Source organism: Pleurodeles waltl, chromosome 9, assembly GCF_031143425.1.
Source record: "Pleurodeles waltl isolate 20211129_DDA chromosome 9, aPleWal1.hap1.20221129, whole genome shotgun sequence".
Taxonomy (NCBI): domain Eukaryota; kingdom Metazoa; phylum Chordata; class Amphibia; order Caudata; family Salamandridae; genus Pleurodeles; species Pleurodeles waltl.
Window position 1 is genome coordinate 1,123,274,181 of NC_090448.1, and position 18,051 is coordinate 1,123,292,231.

At 44.9% G+C, this 18,051-nt stretch overlaps 1 protein-coding gene across 8 annotated transcripts in view; it reads right to left on the minus strand.

Moving 5' to 3' along the window:
* Positions 1-827: 827 nt before the first annotated feature.
* PACS2 (phosphofurin acidic cluster sorting protein 2) overlaps positions 828-18,051 on the minus strand; it is a 394,365-nt gene continuing 377,141 nt past the window's right edge. For 7 of the 8 annotated variants that reach the window (XM_069208859.1, XM_069208865.1, XM_069208863.1 and 4 more), the window contains exons 22-24: positions 7,095-7,321; positions 3,829-3,942; positions 912-1,155 (exon numbers count right to left, since the gene is read on the minus strand). In XM_069208859.1, the coding sequence (XP_069064960.1) occupies positions 1,037-1,155; positions 3,829-3,942; positions 7,095-7,321 (460 nt within the window). In that variant the 3' untranslated portion in view covers positions 912-1,036. Of the gene's footprint in view, positions 1,156-3,828; positions 3,943-7,094; positions 7,322-18,051 lie in introns of all 8 variants that reach the window. The other variant, XM_069208861.1, reaches the window with a different exon arrangement.

Sequence of the window (18,051 nt, forward strand, 5' to 3'; positions counted from 1 at the left end):
CAACAATAAGTCTACGCTAGAACATCTTTTCCTAGGGAGAAATAAAATATTTCACCAACACATTGAAACACCCCGATACAACTTGTATGGATTGAGATGAAACCTGTACAATGACAAGAAAGTAATCAATTTGTGATGATGACAACCTGTTTTCTTTAGTTTGTCCGCAAATATGCCATTTCTAAGTGTTCTTACTTCAGATGTGTCTTGGCCTTCAAGTACTTGCCATCTCCTTAACAAACATTGAGAATAACATTTATTTAAAAAATGTACATATGGCTGTATGTTGTAGGTTTGTTTCTATGAGTCCTCTGTGCATCAAGAGATGTTTCCCCTTCTTCTCAAAGGGTGAAATTCCTTCCATAAACAAGGACATTTAAAAACATTCTGCAAAATATGTTTTTCAAATCAGCCAAGTGGCTTGTTATCCTGCCACGTTTGAAGTCAAGCTTACCTTCCAAAAGGAAGGTATGCTTGACTTGTTTCTGATAAGGGCAACTAGAGGTGGTGAATGGTTGGGAGGCGGGGATTATTGGCTAACGAGGGGACAGAGAGGACAGCATCAACTTCCAGCAATATTCAGTCACCTCTTCATTCTTACCTTGCATTTACAACTCCTACAGCATCTCAAATTGCATTAAAAAATAAACTAACTTAGATGCTCAACACCCAATCATGAAGAAACATAAAAACACCCTTCAGGTTAATAAGCAGTGCAGTTATTCAGTTATCCACTCTGGTTTCCCCTGATCGTTCAGGGGAGGTGCTTAAATTATTTTCAAGTTACCGGCGCAATCTATATTTAAGACATTTTTTTTGCTTTTTTTAAAGGGTTTCCTTCCCTTGTAGTAAAATTAATATAAAAAAGTAATCCAAGCGTAGCTTTAAATAAATCCGCACAATAATAATAATAGTAGTAAAAAAACAACATTGCGTGGTGGTTTCAAATTGTTGGCACTCGTTAGTTCTCTGGCGCCCAGCGGTCCAGTCCTTAAAGGAAAACAACTTCTCTCTTGCACACCCTTCCCCAGAAATGCTAGAAGTTGGATTTTGAGTGTCCAAATATACATATTGGAAGGTGCTTCACATGTGAGGACCATTGAGCTGCAAGCTGGAAAAACTTTACGTCGTTCCACTCCACACCATCAATCATAACTGCAGTAAGAGAAGGAGAAATATTATTGTTTAGGGAACTAATCCGCCAATCAGAACACACAACAAGCTGAACAATCATGGGCCACTCTAGTACATCGCAGGACTGTATGGAGCAGGGAAAAACAGGTCTCAAAGAGCACAATGGAAATGACAAGACTTAAGTCTGAGTAAGGGAGGAGGCAGGGAGAATTGAAGAGAAGACAACCAGGCTCTGGGGTCTGGAGTTTTACCGGACTTGAGACATTACAGGACATGGAGGCTCGGGAACAAGTGAAAAGATGCATATCAAGGGAAAATAGGCAGCTTGCGGAAGACAGCTTGGGAGAGTGACTAAAACTACTTGGGGATGAAAAACTGACTACCCTTGAAAGGGGAAGCTATACTATGCTTAGGGACCAGTAAACAGAAAGGCATTAGTTAATAGAATTCATTGAAAAAGGCAACATTGGCATCAGAAGTTATGTTTTTTCAGGACAAAGAACATGCTTGTGAAATAGGTCTTTGAAGGACTCTAAAGTGGAAAAGGATATACCAATACACGGAGCAGGCTTAGCCAGAGGCCTGGATTCTAATGGGTACAACTAATTGACATAAAGGCCACAGGAAATGGATCATGCTGGGGACATAAACTGAATTAGTTCCAACTTCCAAGGGATGAATCCCATAAATATCTCAGTAACAGCAAACATTTCAATTTTAGGGCCAGTTTCACAAACATAAATTAGAAACTATCAGAAAAACAATTTTCTCCAGACATCTAAAAGAAACTATTCACTACAACTATAAGAAAAAATAATCTCCAAGCAGGGAGGGAGGACCCTGTCCTCTCGCAACAGCTTGTTGTGAATCTTGGGAACTAAGAAACAAACTGTCTTGTATCACCACCACCACGACTGTTCCCTTTGGGAACATATCTCATCAACTTTAGAGAAATGTCCTATCATCACCAATTCTTTGCTGAGTTGCACACATATCTGTGGAATCTTGCATTAAACTACACCAGACAAGCAAAAGCTCAGGGTCCCCCATCATATATGACCACCTTCTATCCTTAGATCGTGTGGGATAAATCTTGCCCGTGTTGATTCAAATATAAAATACTTCTTTCCCTGAAGGGGTTATACCGACCAAATTACAGAAGGCCATAGAGAGATCTCATCAAATATATAATACTTCTTTAATTGAAGTGGATTGTACCCTCCAAATTAATAAAATCCATTGCGAGATCTGTGGTTAAAATAATAACCTGGTTTAGACACAGACAACTTCACAAACTTTAAGCCCATCTAATTTCTCCCTTTCTTTTTCAAACTCCATGAGAAAAGTGTGACTATACAACTACAACCATTTTCAGAACCTCACAACCTTCTGAGCTGTATCTAAGTAGGTTTCAGACCTGGCAAATCGCCCAAACTGGTTAGTCGCTCGGTTATTGTTGATCTCTGCATCCTGGTAGATCGAGGAGGTTCAGGAGTCTTGTTACTCCAGAACATCTCCACAGCATTCAACACCATTGATCATGGGATTCTCCTCAACTCATTTAGTATAAATGGACTTCCTTATTTCTTACAGAAAAATCTAATTCCATCCAACTGGGTATCTTCATTTTCCTCCCCTCCCATGTTAAGGGGGGTGTGCCGCAAGGGTCCTCCTTCCCCACTCCCATTCAATCTATGCATGACCCCTCGGGCTGAGCAGCTTAGGAATTTACAATCTTCCTAGTACCGATATTGTGATGATGTACATTTTATTGTCTACTTGCATAATGATCCACACAGCCCAGAAAAAGAAGTCCATGCAACCATGAACTTTGAGAGTTGGATGGAACATAACTACCACAAGACCAGCTCCTTGAAATCTGAAACTCTACCAGTTTACCACAACTTAGTCTGTAGGACAACTAGCTTTGGCACCTCAACCTATGGGAATGTCCCTTCCTGGTGCCCAAAGTTTGGAACCTTGGCCTCAATCTGGTTCCTTAGAAGAGTCTTTCCCTTTCTATCCTTTTCTCAGACAATCTTGGTAGCTAATGCCTTTAGAGTATGGGAACACGGTCTACTGAGCCATCTTTAAGTCCTCAATCGACCATCTCTAAAGGATCCAGATCTCCCTAGTCAGATAAGCCTTTAAGCTCAGGAGGTTTAGTCCACTTCTAGCCACCTCCAACAGCTTAATTTGCTACCTGGGAGGAAGAGAATTCTCATCAAATCTGCTTGCATGATGTTTAAACTTTCTGGCAGACAGCATCCACTAAATATGTCACAAATTTCAGAAATACTATCTAAGATCATGCAACATCATGATAATGACTGCTCCTCCGTTCAAGCGGTCACATCCGGGAGGCCCTAACCTTGGAACTCTATACCAATTGATATTAGAAACATACCAGAACTCCTCATGTTCAGGAAAGCCCAGAAAACCTGGCTTCAGAATCAGTAACCTGACCTTTTTAGTTTAACCCTATAGAGGACACCAATGCAGAGACTTCAAAGGAATGTTTGTAGCTGTAGGTTTGTGAGTTGCATTTTGTAGTCTCTAATTAGTACTATTGTTGCCCTATATTATGTACTACAAAATGTAGTTTGTGAATAAGGCCCAAAGTTCATAAATCCACAGTTGAATGTCTTTAAGCATTCAACTTCTTAAAACCAGCTGGATTGCAGGCGCACTCACCCCTCAACATGTTCTGCTGGTGTTTGGCCGTGCAGATCAATCGACTGATGCCTTCTATGCACTGACTCTTCGGCTCAACATCCTTGTCTTTTGTTTTTTTAGGCAAAAACATGACTGAAAGAGGTTAAAGAGGTTAAGAGACAAGAACTTTTAAACTCATTCCATTAACATTTGTAAAAAGAAATATTGCTAATTGTTGTTTCAACATTAGCTTGAGACAACAACATACCAAAACAGACTCAAACTATTAGGTACTGTAAACAAAAACTTCTAATTCCTTTTCTTCACTAAGCATTTCAGTCTAGATTTCATTCTTTGTGAAATATTAATTTTTCTAAACTTGCATAGAAACTTACTTTGTACATGGACTATGTTGAGCTCTACATAGAAACCGGATACAAATCTTAATAGCACAACTTTTCTCCTTGTTTTTTTAATAATATACAAACACATATGTACATCTATAGTATGTGCAAATTGAAATGCACAAAATGGTCAAATGCCCACTTACACAAATACAGGACATTCAATGGGCAGAGCATGTTACTGTCAGTTAGTTCATCATAGGCCGCCACTGGACTTGTTGTAAAATGCAAAACAGATATTACATTACAAGAAAGGCATGGAATCTTTGACAGTTTTTCCAGAATCCAATACCAGATTAACAGGGCCACATTTCTCAGACAGTTATCAGGGCAGAAAAGCAGAAGGGGCTATTATGTTCTAGTGATGTACTTTGGTCTCATGATGTAAACAGTCTTGTGTGTGCAGCCCAGTTTTTAACCGGTTCAGCCCTTTGGAGTTGTGCAAAAGAGTTGATCAGTGTTTGTTCATCTTCGAGAGGTAGCCACATAGCACTGAAAGTGTTTGAAGACCTCAATCTGAAAGCGATCATGTGGCTTTCTACTCAGGGATGACATTCTTATACAAAGAAAAGTGATGCAGTCTCTTAAAATAAGGCAAACGCTTTTTACAGGAAACAGCTAAAGACGCAGAAACCATCCTCCACACAGCTGCTCAAGGATCATAACCTCTTCATAAAATGAAAACTACCAGTTCTGATGGGGACGTTGTCTCAAAACTTCCAAATTAGCCCTTTAAAAATAACAGTTTTTAATTATAAGTTCTAAAGATAAATACTTGGTATAGGAATTCAGAGTACATATATAGGGGTTAAGGTTTATGACTTTACCAGGAAATATAGAAAGGATGAGGCACACAGACCATCTTATTACTTTTCACAACAACTTTTTTTCCCCTAAGTTAAGTAAGAGTAAGGAAAAGAAACCAATTTCAGGAACAGTGGACACTGAGCTCAACAGCAATCGTGGGGAGCTGGGCTCAGGCAGAGTTTTTCATTCTCAATTTGATTCAGAGCTGAAGCTTCAGGGGATAGTGCGTGCTACAAATCTGTATAACACAATGGACCCATAGAAAGAATTATTTTGTAAAATCAGACTGGTTGTACTTTAATAAAAATCTACTCACTACGACTGTGTTATACCTGATAAATAGATAACTAGGTTACACTGTAACTTATCCAATCAACATAAACTACAATACAATTAGTGTGATGTCTGCTCTCCGTCGTTGTGCATTTCCATTTCTCTCTCCGACAGCTGTCCCTCCCATACCACTCCTGTGTGAGCAATAAGTGGTCTGTGGACATCACTGGTAGAAACAGTTAGACAAAGGAACTGAGCATGGACCTCACCAGTGCTCCTGCTGTAGCTCATCGTATATTTTAAGTAAATCTCATGATGTCAAGAGCAACAAATACAACATGTACTCAAGGCTCTCATTTGATGTGGATGTCATTACTTGTGTTGACTTTAAGGATATTTTATAAATATTTTAGACAAAGGTCTTATTTCTTGGGATTCCGTTGGCATTTTAACACTGTGTCGAAACAATAATTTTAAAGGCAAGAACTGTAACACGAGTATCCAAACTAGGTAGAGAGTCATCAGTCTCCCATGGGCATCTCGAAGACTCTTTCTCTAAAATAAACAGGTGTTCATGCTAAGAGCACCAGTGAAGCCTACCACAACTAGAGGGGACACCTTCAGCAGATCATAGCAATTACTGAGCCCTGAGCGGACAGATCATCTGGGTCCTCCTGAACAAAGACACAAGAAGGTACGGCTTTAGACGTTTGCAAGTTGCACAAGGTAAAATAGCATTTTTCTTGCTGAGTGATCATCAAACACTGATAGAGAGGCCACTTTTCTTGCTTTCTGCAATAAACCGGTGCCACTATTGGTGGCATAATCAGCATTTAATCTTTTAAGAAGGAAGGGTTGTTTGGAGCGTCTGTTTTAACACCGTCTAAAACAGATAGTTGTAAGTTTCATGAACCAATGACTGACTACATGGATTTGCTGTGTCAATTAGGAAATAGCATGGACCTTCAAGTAACAGATACAACTCAAAAGGAGTTTGTCATATGAAAATAAATGAAATTCCATTACACTGGTAAAAGTGTCATGGGGTAAAAATCTAAATATTGCACTAATAAGAAACTAATATTTGTGGTACAAAGAAAAGATGCCTGGTCCACGATTTGCAGAAAGATGCAGAAATACCACATTCATTCATCACCTTTCTGCTGTTAGCTACTGGTGAATGTCCAGATGTTTTTGTGGCAGTGTAATCTGGTTGTGGATGCTTTGAAACTGCAAATACTCATAAAAACTGCCACCTTACTTATTTCCATTTGATAAAAATGTTGGAGTTCGGAGATCTTCCCAAAAGAAAGGGGAATGCTTAAAGCATTAAACTCCATCCTATTGCCAATGCTGCAGTAAAAAAAAAAAGTAATACCTTGAAAACAAGCTACTGCTATAATAGTCCGTGAAGTGACTCCTGAGATAATTTATATTTCCAAGCCATCCCATATCTTTTGTTTTTATAAACTTTATTTGGTTTTTGTAACAAATACAGCCGCGCTCGTACGACAAAACAATTCCAAGCATTACAGCAAGGAATCTCTCCTAGGACAAGGAAAAGGCATATATGTGTATAGTGTAACGCGAGAGGGACTACAGGGGATAACCTGGATGTAAAAGATGCATTGCGGAGTGTTTTTTAGGAGATAAATGAACTCTAGAACTTGACTAACCACTGTGCTGCCAACTGGGGCCAGGGAGGGGTAAAGCAACTAGACGGGGTAAAGCAACTAGGGAAGGGAGAGCACCGTGAGGCTGGTGGCAGGCTTCGCTCTTTGAAGGAGTAAAGTGAGCAAGCCAGCGCATCTCAATTCTTACCCTTCTTGTTCTTCTCCTTGGTTACCACTGTCATGGACATGGTGGGCGTAGAAGCCGCCTCTACGCTGCTGGGCAGCCTGCTGACCTGGAGCGAGCGGAAAGTGCATTTGAGTGTGTTTTTGGCAGTGGAGGAGTCCTTTTTTTCAAGATCTTTCTTTTTCTCTGTAGGTTGAACGGCGACCCAATAATCCAACTGCAGTCCCATCAGCTCGCTGCCGGGGCTCTGGCTGAGAATGGACATGAGGCAAACAAAGAAATGAGTTCACTGGGGTATAGAGATAATCAGCAAACATCTGTTGGACTTCATTGAACATTCATGGGTCACCAAACTGTACTGCATAGTTGGTAGAAGAGGAGACATCAGTTTGATGGAGCCCTGCAGGTGCAGAAAGGCACCACGTGACCCAACTATCAAGAACAAGTCACCCACAACAGTTTCCAACATCTAAATAAACCAGTAAGATTCTGCCACAGCGTACTGAGGGAACAATCACTTAAACAGTCACACCAGTAGGCCTTCAAGTCAATAGCTTATCTGCCAGTAGAGGAAACCTGAACCCATTCAAGGACAGTGCGTAAGAACATGAAAACAAAATTCATCACAATCAGCCAAAAGTAGTGTTGAAATCTAAGAAGGGAAAATGTACAATGAAAGCTAAATTGTTTTTACATGTAATTTTTTAAAAGTATGTAAGGATTACCACATCTCATGGCCAGGGTTTCTCTCATATCGATTAACTACCAATGGCGGCGCAAGTGATCTCCCAATTCCTTTGATCAAATGTCAATACCAAATATGAAGATATACGCTATCTTTTTAATGCCACATAATGAGAATTGATAGATGGGAACTTCCCTCTTTATTTAATTTTATTGTTACTTTTTTCTCTTTCTACCTATTTAATTTACATGTTGTTCATGTTGCCTTATGTTCTGCTGTTATGTGAAGTTTTTTTTTATTTTTATTATGGAAAACCTATAATCAAGTGTATGCAGCTTGCTTTGTTACTGTGCAATATTCTGCCATTTGGAGTGTTACAAGTTGTTTAGTTCAAGATTTAAGCTTCAGTTTTGAGAATGTATTTTGGCACATAGCTGAAATCTACAATGCGGCAGCATACAGATACCAGGTGTGTCTGCACGCAAAGCATATAATGCTTAGTAAAGAAAACTATTACCACCTCTGTTTCACGTGCACAATGGAGGCTGGTGGCACACGAATCAGCAACATGACAATCTGCAAACTCATGGTGACAGGTTAGTACGTTTACTGTTTGGAGCACGTGTTGTTATAGTAGAGGTAGATCACCATATCCTTAAGCGTGAGATGGACAAAAAGCAGATGTAGTTGAAGTAAATAATGTCTTCATACTCACATGGACCTCCTTTCCCCTGAATGTCAGTACAGTAAGGTTTTGTTTATGTATAGGTGTTTGCCCATGATGCTACTTGCAAAAATCCATGTCAGGGATTTTGGCAAGGAAAACCACAGTATATCTCTTTATTGACTTTGTGGAATTTCGGTGAATCACGTGCAAGTACAAACCTGAACGCACTACATAAACTATCAAGGTTTGAAAATGCGCTGGCCACGGCGTGTGGGTACAAAGGCACAAAGGAAACAAACAGTTGTTTTGTACAAAGACTTGGGGCCTGCTTTAGCGATTGACAGATATGTTACTCCGTCACACCGGTGACAGATATCCCGTCCGCCGAAATCTAAATCCCATAAGATATAATGGGATTTATATTTGGGAGACGGGATATCAGTCACCATTGTGATGGAGTAACCGGACCAAAATGTAAATCAGGCCCTTATACTGTCTGTGTAATGCATGACTGTTCATTTGATAGATTTCAAAGTCCAATAGTTTTACAGAGATTAAACCATGATGCAACCACTGGACGACTGCTTGTAACTGTGAGTAAGCCAACCTTCCCTTTGTGTATTTGACTTAAAGGCTCCTCAAGTGGCTTGTGTCTGGAGTTCACCAACTTGTGCAAGGAAGGGGCTGCTGTGAGAGACACAACTTTCCATGCTGGTGCCATGTTTCCATGTGAGCATGAGAGCAATCTTCAAGACAATACTGAGATGCTAAGTAGGCACTCCTGGGTGATCTTGATGGAATCACTCTTCTTAATCTTTCCAAGAAAAATAGGTATTTTGTTTGTTTCTGAGTGTGTACACAGATCTGACAAATTAACCAAAAGAAGTGTAGGTTGGGTCTTGCACTGTGTTTGATGGGTCTGAAGTGAGCAGATGTACATGTGTTTGTTCACAATAACATACAATTAATTTCTACTTTGTTGCAAGGCTTGCACAGGAGTCAATCTTTTAAGAACACTCAGACATACTAATGGTAATTCATGGTAACCATATTCTAACATTTTAGGAGCTAGCTAGACTGAGTGACTGTGGATCTGGATGACAAATTAGGATGTGTTGCATTACCAACCCATTTTGCAAATTCTGAGTTTGAAGTGTGGCTGTGTGAACATCTACAGGCACTGGGAGTACCATACATACTTGGCTGGCCTTTGTTTGTCAAGTGTAGAACTGCTTTCATTAAAGGCTTACGTGAAGTTATGCATGCGCAGCATAGGCCTTGCTGCAAGTGAATTTGGCCCTCATTTGTGTATACAATGCATTGAAACTCATTGCAGCAACTGAGGACCAAGGACAACAAGCCTGTTCAATACTAATGTAGGTATTTTAGCTGTTAAATGTTGAGTGGTCTCCTGCCACGTATTTTCTATTGCTCAAGTAAATACGCCAAAGAAGGGATTTTCTGCTCTTTGAAGTGGATTGATTTCACAGTAGCTGTAGAGCTGCTCCACACCTCTAAATAGCCCTGCATGGTTCTGCATCAAAGGAACCAATATATACCACAGCAAAAGCTTCTGTGGGTTTCCCGAAATCTAACTCAAAGCTTCATTGTCCACTGTCACATGAATTGAACATGAACAGACCTCCTCACTCCACAGATTACCATGTAGATAATGGTATAAATTATACCAATAACTGGGGCAGCACAAGGCAGAAGGACCAGTTGCTAAAGTAATGCTGAGAGACTTCAGACCTTGCAGCAGAAAGGTAAATTAGGTTGTGTTAGAAATGGGTTTTTTGGTTGGCAGTCAGGTTATCCCCTGTCCAAGCAAAAGCCCTCACTCTAGTCAGGGTAAGTCACACACTATCCAAGATTATCCTGTGCCCACCCTCTGGTAGCTTGGCACGAGCAGTCAGGCTTAACTTAGAAGGCAATGTGTAAAGTATTTGTGCAATAAATCATACAATACCACCATATAGCACCACAAAAATACACCACACAGCGTTTAGAAAAATATATAATATTTATCAGGATAATTGTAGGTCAAAAAGAATAAAGATGCAATGGAAAATTGTAGAACTATCACAGGAAAGTGATATAAAGGGTCTTAAGTCTTTAGAATGTAATAAAGTGTCTTTCAAGCACAAAGTACCTGGTTTCTGGTGGAAAATCTCCTCAGAGGGCCACAGGTGAAGAGATGCGTGGAAAAAGGGGGGTGTGCGTCGATTTCCTCTCAGCACACACCGACTTGCGTCGTTCTTTTCCACGCGGGGAAGTCGGGCGTCGTTTTCCGGCGCGCAGACAGTCTCTTTTTGTGGATCGCGGGGATTACCAGATGTCCCGGGTCTGTGCGTGGATTCTCCTGCTTGTTTTCCGGCTGCGCGTCGTTCTGCGGGGCTGCGCGTCGAAGTTTCGATCTCACGGTAGGCGTCGCGTCGATTTCTCCTTGGAAGTCGGGCGGCGTTGTCCTTGCGAGGCCGTGCGTCGAAGTTTCGCACTCACGGTAGGCGTCGCGTCGATTTCTCCTGGAAAGTCGGGCGGCTTTGTCCTTGCGAGGTTGTGCGTCGAAGTCTCGATCGTCCCGAGGGCGTCGCGTCGATCAGCGTCGGTGTGCGGCGTTTTTCTCGCCGCGAAACAAGCTGTGCGTCGAAATTTTCGGCGCACGGAGCGTCCAAGTGAAAGGAAGAAGTCTTTTTGGTCCTGAGACTTCAGGGAACAGGAGGCAAGCTCTATCCAAGCCCTTGGAGAGCACTTTCACAGCCAGACAAGAGTTCAGCAAGGCAGCAGGGCAACAGCAAGACAGCAGTCCTTTGTAGAAAGCAGACAGGTGAGTCCTTTGAGCAGCCAGGCAGTTCTTCTTGGCAGGATGTAGTTTCTGGTTCAGGTTTCTTCTCCAGCAAGTGTCTGATGAGGTAGGGCAGAGGCCCTGTTTTATACCCAAATGTGCCTTTGAAGTGGGGGTGACTTCAAAGAGTGGCTAAGAAGTGCACCAGGTCCCCTTTCAGTTCAACCCTGTCTGCCAGGGTCCCAGTAGGGGGTGTGGCAGTCCTTTGTGTGAGGGTAGGCCCTCCACCCTCCCAGCCCAGGAAGACCCATTCAAAATGCAGATGTATGCAAGTGAGGCTGAGTACCCTGTGTTTGGGGTGTGTCTGAGTGAATGCACAGGGAGCTGTCAACTAAACCTAGCCAGACGTGGATTGTAAGGCACAGAAGGATTTAAGTGCAAAGAAATGCTCACTTTCTAAAAGTGGCATTTCTAGGATAGTAATATTAAATCCGACTTCACCAGTCAGTAGGATTTTGTATTACCATTCTGGCCATACTAAATATGACCTCCCTGCTCCTTTCAGATCAGCAGCTGCCACTTCAACAGTGTATGAGGGCAGCCCCAATGTTAGCCTATGAAGGGAGCAGGTCTCACAGCAGTGCAAAAACGAATTGAGGGTTTTTTACACTACCAGGACATATAACTACACAGGTACATGTCCTGCCTTTTACCTACACAGCACCCTGCTCTAGGAAATACCCAGGGCACACATTAAGGGTGACTTATATGTAGAAAAAGGGGAGCTCTATGCTTGGCAGGTACTTTTAAATGCCAAGTCGAGGTGGCAGTGAAACTGCCCACACAGGCCTAGCAATGGTAGGCCTGAGACAAGGAAAAGGGGCTACTTAAGTGGGTGGCACAATCCATGCTGCAGGTCCACTAGTAGCATTTAATCTATAGGCCCTAGGCACCTGGAGTGCACATTACTGGGGACTTATAAGTAGATTAAATAGTTCAATCAGGTATGATCCAAAGTTACCATGTTTACAGAGAGAGAGCATATGCACTTTAGCACTGGTTAGCAGTGGTAAAGTGCGCAGAGTCTAAAAACCAGCAAAAACAGTATCCACAAAGTGGAGGGAGGCAGGCAAAAAGTTAGGGGTGACTACCCTAAGGCTGTCAGGTCTAACATGTGTCCCCCCCAGCTGAAAGTGGGGAGAGCTACCCGACCTCTTGGGAGCTCTCATCGCTAAGGCGGAAGTACCTGGAGAGACCATCAGCATTGGCGTGGTCAACCCCTGGGCGATGTTCCACCGTAAAGTCCATCCCCTGTAGGGAAATGGACCACCTCAAGAGTTTTGGATTCTCACCCCTCATCTGCATGAGCCATCTGAGGGGCCTGTGGTCTGTCTGAACTAGGAAGTGAGTCCCAAACAGGTAGGGTCTCAGCTTCTTCAGTGCCCAGACCACAGCAAAAGCTTCTCTTTCAATAGCACTCCACCTCTGTTCCCGTGGTAATAGTCTTCTGCTAATAAAGACTACCGGTTGATCTCTGCCCTCCTCATTCAGCTGTGCTAGAACTGCCCCTATGCCATGCTCTGAAGCGTCTGTCTGCAAGATAAATTCCTGGGAGTAGTCAGGGGCCTTGAGCACGGGGGCCGTGCACATGGCTTCCTTCAGGGCGTCAAAGGCTTTCTGACAAGCCTCTGTCCAATTCACCAACCTAGGTTGTTTCTTGGACGTGAGTTCTGTCAAGGGGGACACAATGGTACCATAGCCCTTGACAAACCTGCGGTAGTATCCGGTGAGGCCTAAAAAGGCTCTCACCTCAGTCTGGGTTCGAGGTGGTTGCCAGGCCTTGATAGTTTCGATCTTGGCCTGGAGTGGCTGCACCTTGCCACCACCTACTAGGTGTCCCAAGTACACCACGGAACCCTGCCCAATCTGGCACTTACTAGCCTTGATGGTCAGGCCTGCCTGTTGCAGGGCCTGAAGCACCTCTTTGAGGTGGAGCAGGTGTTCCTCCCAGCTGGAACTGTAGACAGCTATGTCATCCAGGTAGGCTGCACAGAAGGCATCCTTGCCAGCCAGGACCCCGTTAACCAACCGTTGGAAGGTAGCGGGGGCATTTTTCAATCCAAACGGCATCACCCGGAACTGGTAATGGCCGTCAGGGGTGGAAAAGGCGGACCTTTCCTTAGCCCCCTCAGTCAGGGCGATCTGCCAGTACCCTGAAGTAAGATCAAACGTACTCAGGAACTTGGCAGCGCCTAGCCTGTCCACGAGCTCATCAGCTCGGGGGATGGGGTGAGCATCAGTCCGGGTGACTGAGTTGAGACCCCGGTAGTCCACGCAGAACCGGAGTTCTGGCTTCGCGCCTGGGGCAGTAGCCTTAGGGACCAACACCACTGGGCTGGCCCAGGGACTACTGGACTTCTCAATAACCCCTAGCGTCAACATCTTGGAGACCTCCTCCTTGATGCTGGCCTTCACCTTATCTGACAACCTGTAAATTTTGTTCTTCACAGGGAGACTGTCACCGGTGTCAATATCATGAACACAGAGGTGGGTCAGTCCAGGAGTAAGGGAGAAGAGGGGGGAGAACTGCTCCAACAGCTCATAGCAGTCTCCTTTCTGGTTTAGAGTCAGGGAGTCAGACAGAATGACCCCGCTTACGGACCCATCACCTTCTTGGGCAGAGAGGAGGTCAGGGAGAGGTTCACTCTCCTCTTCCATTCCTTTATCTGTGACCAGAAGCATGTTGATCTCCGACCTCTCAAAATGAGCCTTTAGTCGGTTCACGTGGAGCACCCTTAGGGGGTTCCTAGGGGTTTGGAGGTCCACTAGGTAAGTGGCCTCCCCTTTCCGCTCCTTTATTTCAAATGGGCCAGACCAGCGGTCCTGGAGAGCTCTGGGCTCTACTGGCTCCATTACCCACACTTTGTCTCCAGGTTGAAACTCTACCAGAGTGGCCTTCTGGTCATACCATTGTTTCATCACCTCTTGACTGGCCTCCAGGTTACTTTGGGCCGCTTTCCAGAAGCGGGTCATCTGATTGCGGAGGGCCAACATGTAGCTGACCACGTCCTGAGGGGGTGTCTTTGGAGCGTTCTCCAATCCCTCCTTGACAATGCTTAAGGGTCCCCTGACGGGGTACCCATAGAGAAGCTCAAAGGGACTGAACCCTACCCCCCTCTGGGGGACCTCTCTGTAAGCAAAGAGAAGGCATGGTAAGAGGACGTCCCATTTACGCCTCATGGCCTCAGGGAGGCCACCAATCATGCCTTTCAGGGTCTTGTTGAATCTCTCCACAAGCCCATTAGACTGGGGGTGATAGGGTGTGGTGAACTTGTAGGTTACACCACACGCATCCCACAGATGCTTCATGTACGCGGACATGAAGTTAGTGCCTCTGTCAGACACTATCTCCTTGGGGAATCCCACACGGGTAAATATCCCCATCAGGGTTCTGGCTACCACCGATGCAGTTACGGTCCTCAGAGGGATTGCCTCTGGGTACCGGGTGGCATGGTCCACCAAAACCAGGATAAACCTGTTGCCTAAGGCAGTTTTGGGGTCCAAGGGGCCAACAATGTCGACGCCCACCCTTTCAAAGGGGGTGCCAATGACAGGAAGTGGAATCAGGGGGGTTTTAACCCTCTTTCCTGCTTTACCACTAGCCTGGCAGGTAGGACAAGCCCTGCAGAATTTGTCTGAGTGTGTCCTCATTTTGGGCCAGTGAAAGTGGGTGACAAGCCTGTTGAAGGTCTTGTCTTGTCCCAAATGTCCTGCCAGGGGAATGTCGTGAGCCAGACCCAGTAGGAAGGCTCGGTAACATTGGTGGACCACCAGCACACGTGCTGCCCCAAAGACCGGAACCCTAGGCTCACTGTAGAGGAGATCATTCTCCCAATATAGGTGGTGATTGCCAGAGGCGTCACCTGCTGCCTGGTTTAAGGCTTGTTTCCTCAACCCTTCTAGAGTGGGACACTCTTTCTGCGCCTTGCAGAATTCCTCCCTGGTGGGTCCACCCTCAACTTGCCAGCCAGCAAGCTCAGGTAAGTCACCTAGGGTGGCAATGTCTTCCCCAGTTGGCTCGGGAGTCTCCTCCTCAGGAGCCCCGTCAGCCACTGTGGGAACTTCTGGGGCCGGTTTCCCGCGCCCCTCGTCCCTCCTCTTGGCAGCTCCCTGGGCCATCGTTCCAGGCTCCAGATGCCCTTGACTTCCCTCTCGGTCAGCCATGGACCGGGTGGTCATGCAGACCCACTCAGGTAACCCTAACATCTCCAGGTGAGATCTGAGCTCTACTTCTTTCCAAGCAGTATGCTCTAGATCATTGCCTAACAGACAATCTACAGGCATGGCAGGACTCTCAGCTACTTTCAGAGTACCAGAGACCCCCCCCCACTCAAAGGGAACCCGAGCCACCGGTAGGTGACTCTCGCGATTGTCAGCGACTATGACCTGGTGGAATGTATTAGGGATTATCTGCTCTGTGGACACCAGCTGACTCTTGATAGTAGTCATACTGGCTCCTGTGTCACGCAGAGCCTCCACCTTCTGCCCATCAATGAGGACCCACTGCCGGTACTTGGAAGTATTTTTAGGCATGTGGACCTTGGACATCATTTCTCCTTCTCCCAGGGACACTAGGGAAATCTCTACCTGCTCCCCAAAGCTAGTTGGGTCCATCTCCCCCCCGAGTGCTACACTAGTCAACCCAGGTGCCTGTCCGGTAGTGGACGGTGCCCTCTTGGGGCACTGTGGATCGCCTTTGTAGTGACCATATTGGTAACACTCCATGCATTTGGGGCTAGATTTTCCTGACCTGTCAAATGTCCCTGGCTTTTTCCCAAATTTGGAAAAGGAAGGGTTGCCACCCCCTCCCTGGGAATTCTTTTGGGGGCCTTTAGAGAGTTCCTTATCTGTAAGTTTATCTCCCCCCTCTTTCTTCTGTTGGGAACCCTGACCACCTTTGTGGGAGTCCCCCCCAGGTACCTTTTTGGACACTCTGGTGCTAACCCAGAGGTCCGCCTCCTCAGCAAGCTTCCTGGGATCAGTCAGCTTACTATCCACTAGGTGCTGGCGCAAATCGGTATAAGTAACATTAAGCATATGCTCTCTCAGGATCAAGTCATATAAACCTTTATAATCTGCTACTTTGTTGCCCCGCACCCATCCATTCAGTGCCTTACTAGAGAAATCAAAGAAATCTACCCATGTTTGTGTGGTTTGTTTGGTGCTGTCCCTGAACCTCTGACGGTATCCCTCCGGGGTCAGCCCAAACTTGGCAAGTAAAGTGGCTTTCTGGAGTGGGTATGTGTTTTGATCCGGTGGATCCAATGTGAGAAGTGTGTCCCTCCCCAATGGCGGCACATAACCCCACATAGCTACCCCCCATTGCCCTTCAGGAACCTCATGAGCCCTTAGTGCAACTTCATAAGCAGCTAACCATTTATCTATGTCATCTCCCACCACAAAACTGGGCACCACATTTTTGGGTATACGAACCTTCTTTTCTCCAGCAGGTCCTGTCTGTATGCTGCCACCATTATTGCTGGATTCAGACTGTCTTGCCTTGATCTCCAGCTCCTTGAGACTCAGTTCATGAGCCAACAATAGTTTCTTTTCAGCCAACGCTCTTTCAGCTTCCACTTGTTTGGCTGCTCTTTCAGCTTCTGCTTGTTTGGCTGCCCTTTCAGCTTCTGCTTGAATCTGTTTGGCCTCAATTTTCAGTTTTGCCATTTGCAATTGGAACTCCCTTTCCTCTCTCCTTTCCTCTGCGGTCAGGCTTTGCATGGAGACACTGCTCCCTGGTCTGGAAGGGTGCACAATTGCAGTGGTAACACCATCCATAGATAGTGAAAATCCTTCTGAGGGGCCATTTTCTGGCTCCTCTTCCTCATCATCCTCTAAATGGGCTTCTGCCCAGGCCCTCAGCGCCACTTGAAAGTCCTCCTTTCTGGAGGCCCCTTGGGTGGGTACCCTTAATGCCCTGCAGAATCCTCTTAGTTGTTTGACCGTGTATGTATCCAACTGGACTAGGTCAAAGTCCCCTGTCTGAGACCCAGTCAGAGACATGTTGAGTGAGGATTTAGTTTTTGAAAATTGTCAGGAAAAAAACGGATTTTCAAAAAGAGATAAAAACCAAGTTGACCTTCAACTGTGGGTAGGTAGTGAAATACTTAGCTACTGTATGTCACTGCACAAATACAAGTCCTATCCTCACCGCTGATCACCAATGTTAGAAATGGGGTTTTTGGTTGGCAGTCAGGTTATCCCCTGTCCAAGCAAAAGCCCTCACTCTAGTCAGGGTAAGTCACACACTATCCAAGATTATCCTGTGCCCACCCTCTGGTAGCTTGGCACGAGCAGTCAGGCTTAACTTAGAAGGCAATGTGTAAAGTATTTGTGCAATAAATCATACAATACCACCATATAGCACCACAAAAATACACCACACAGCGTTTAGAAAAATATATAATATTTATCAGGATAATTGTAGGTCAAAAAGAATAAAGATGCAATGGAAAATTGTAGAACTACCACAGGAAAGTGATATAAAGGGTCTTAAGTCTTTAGAATGTAATAAAGTGTCTTTCAAGCACAAAGTACCTGGTTTCTGGTGGAAAATCTCCTCAGAGGGCCACAGGTGAAGAGATGCGTGGAAAAAGGGGGGTGTGCGTCGATTTCCTCTCAGCACACACCGACTTGCGTCGTTCTTTTCCACGCGGGGAAGTCGGGCGTCGTTTTCCGGCGCGCAGACAGTCTCTTTTTGTGGATCGCGGGGATTACCAGATGTCCCGGGTCTGTGCGTGGATTCTCCTGCTTGTTTTCCGGCTGCGCGTCGTTCTGCGGGGCT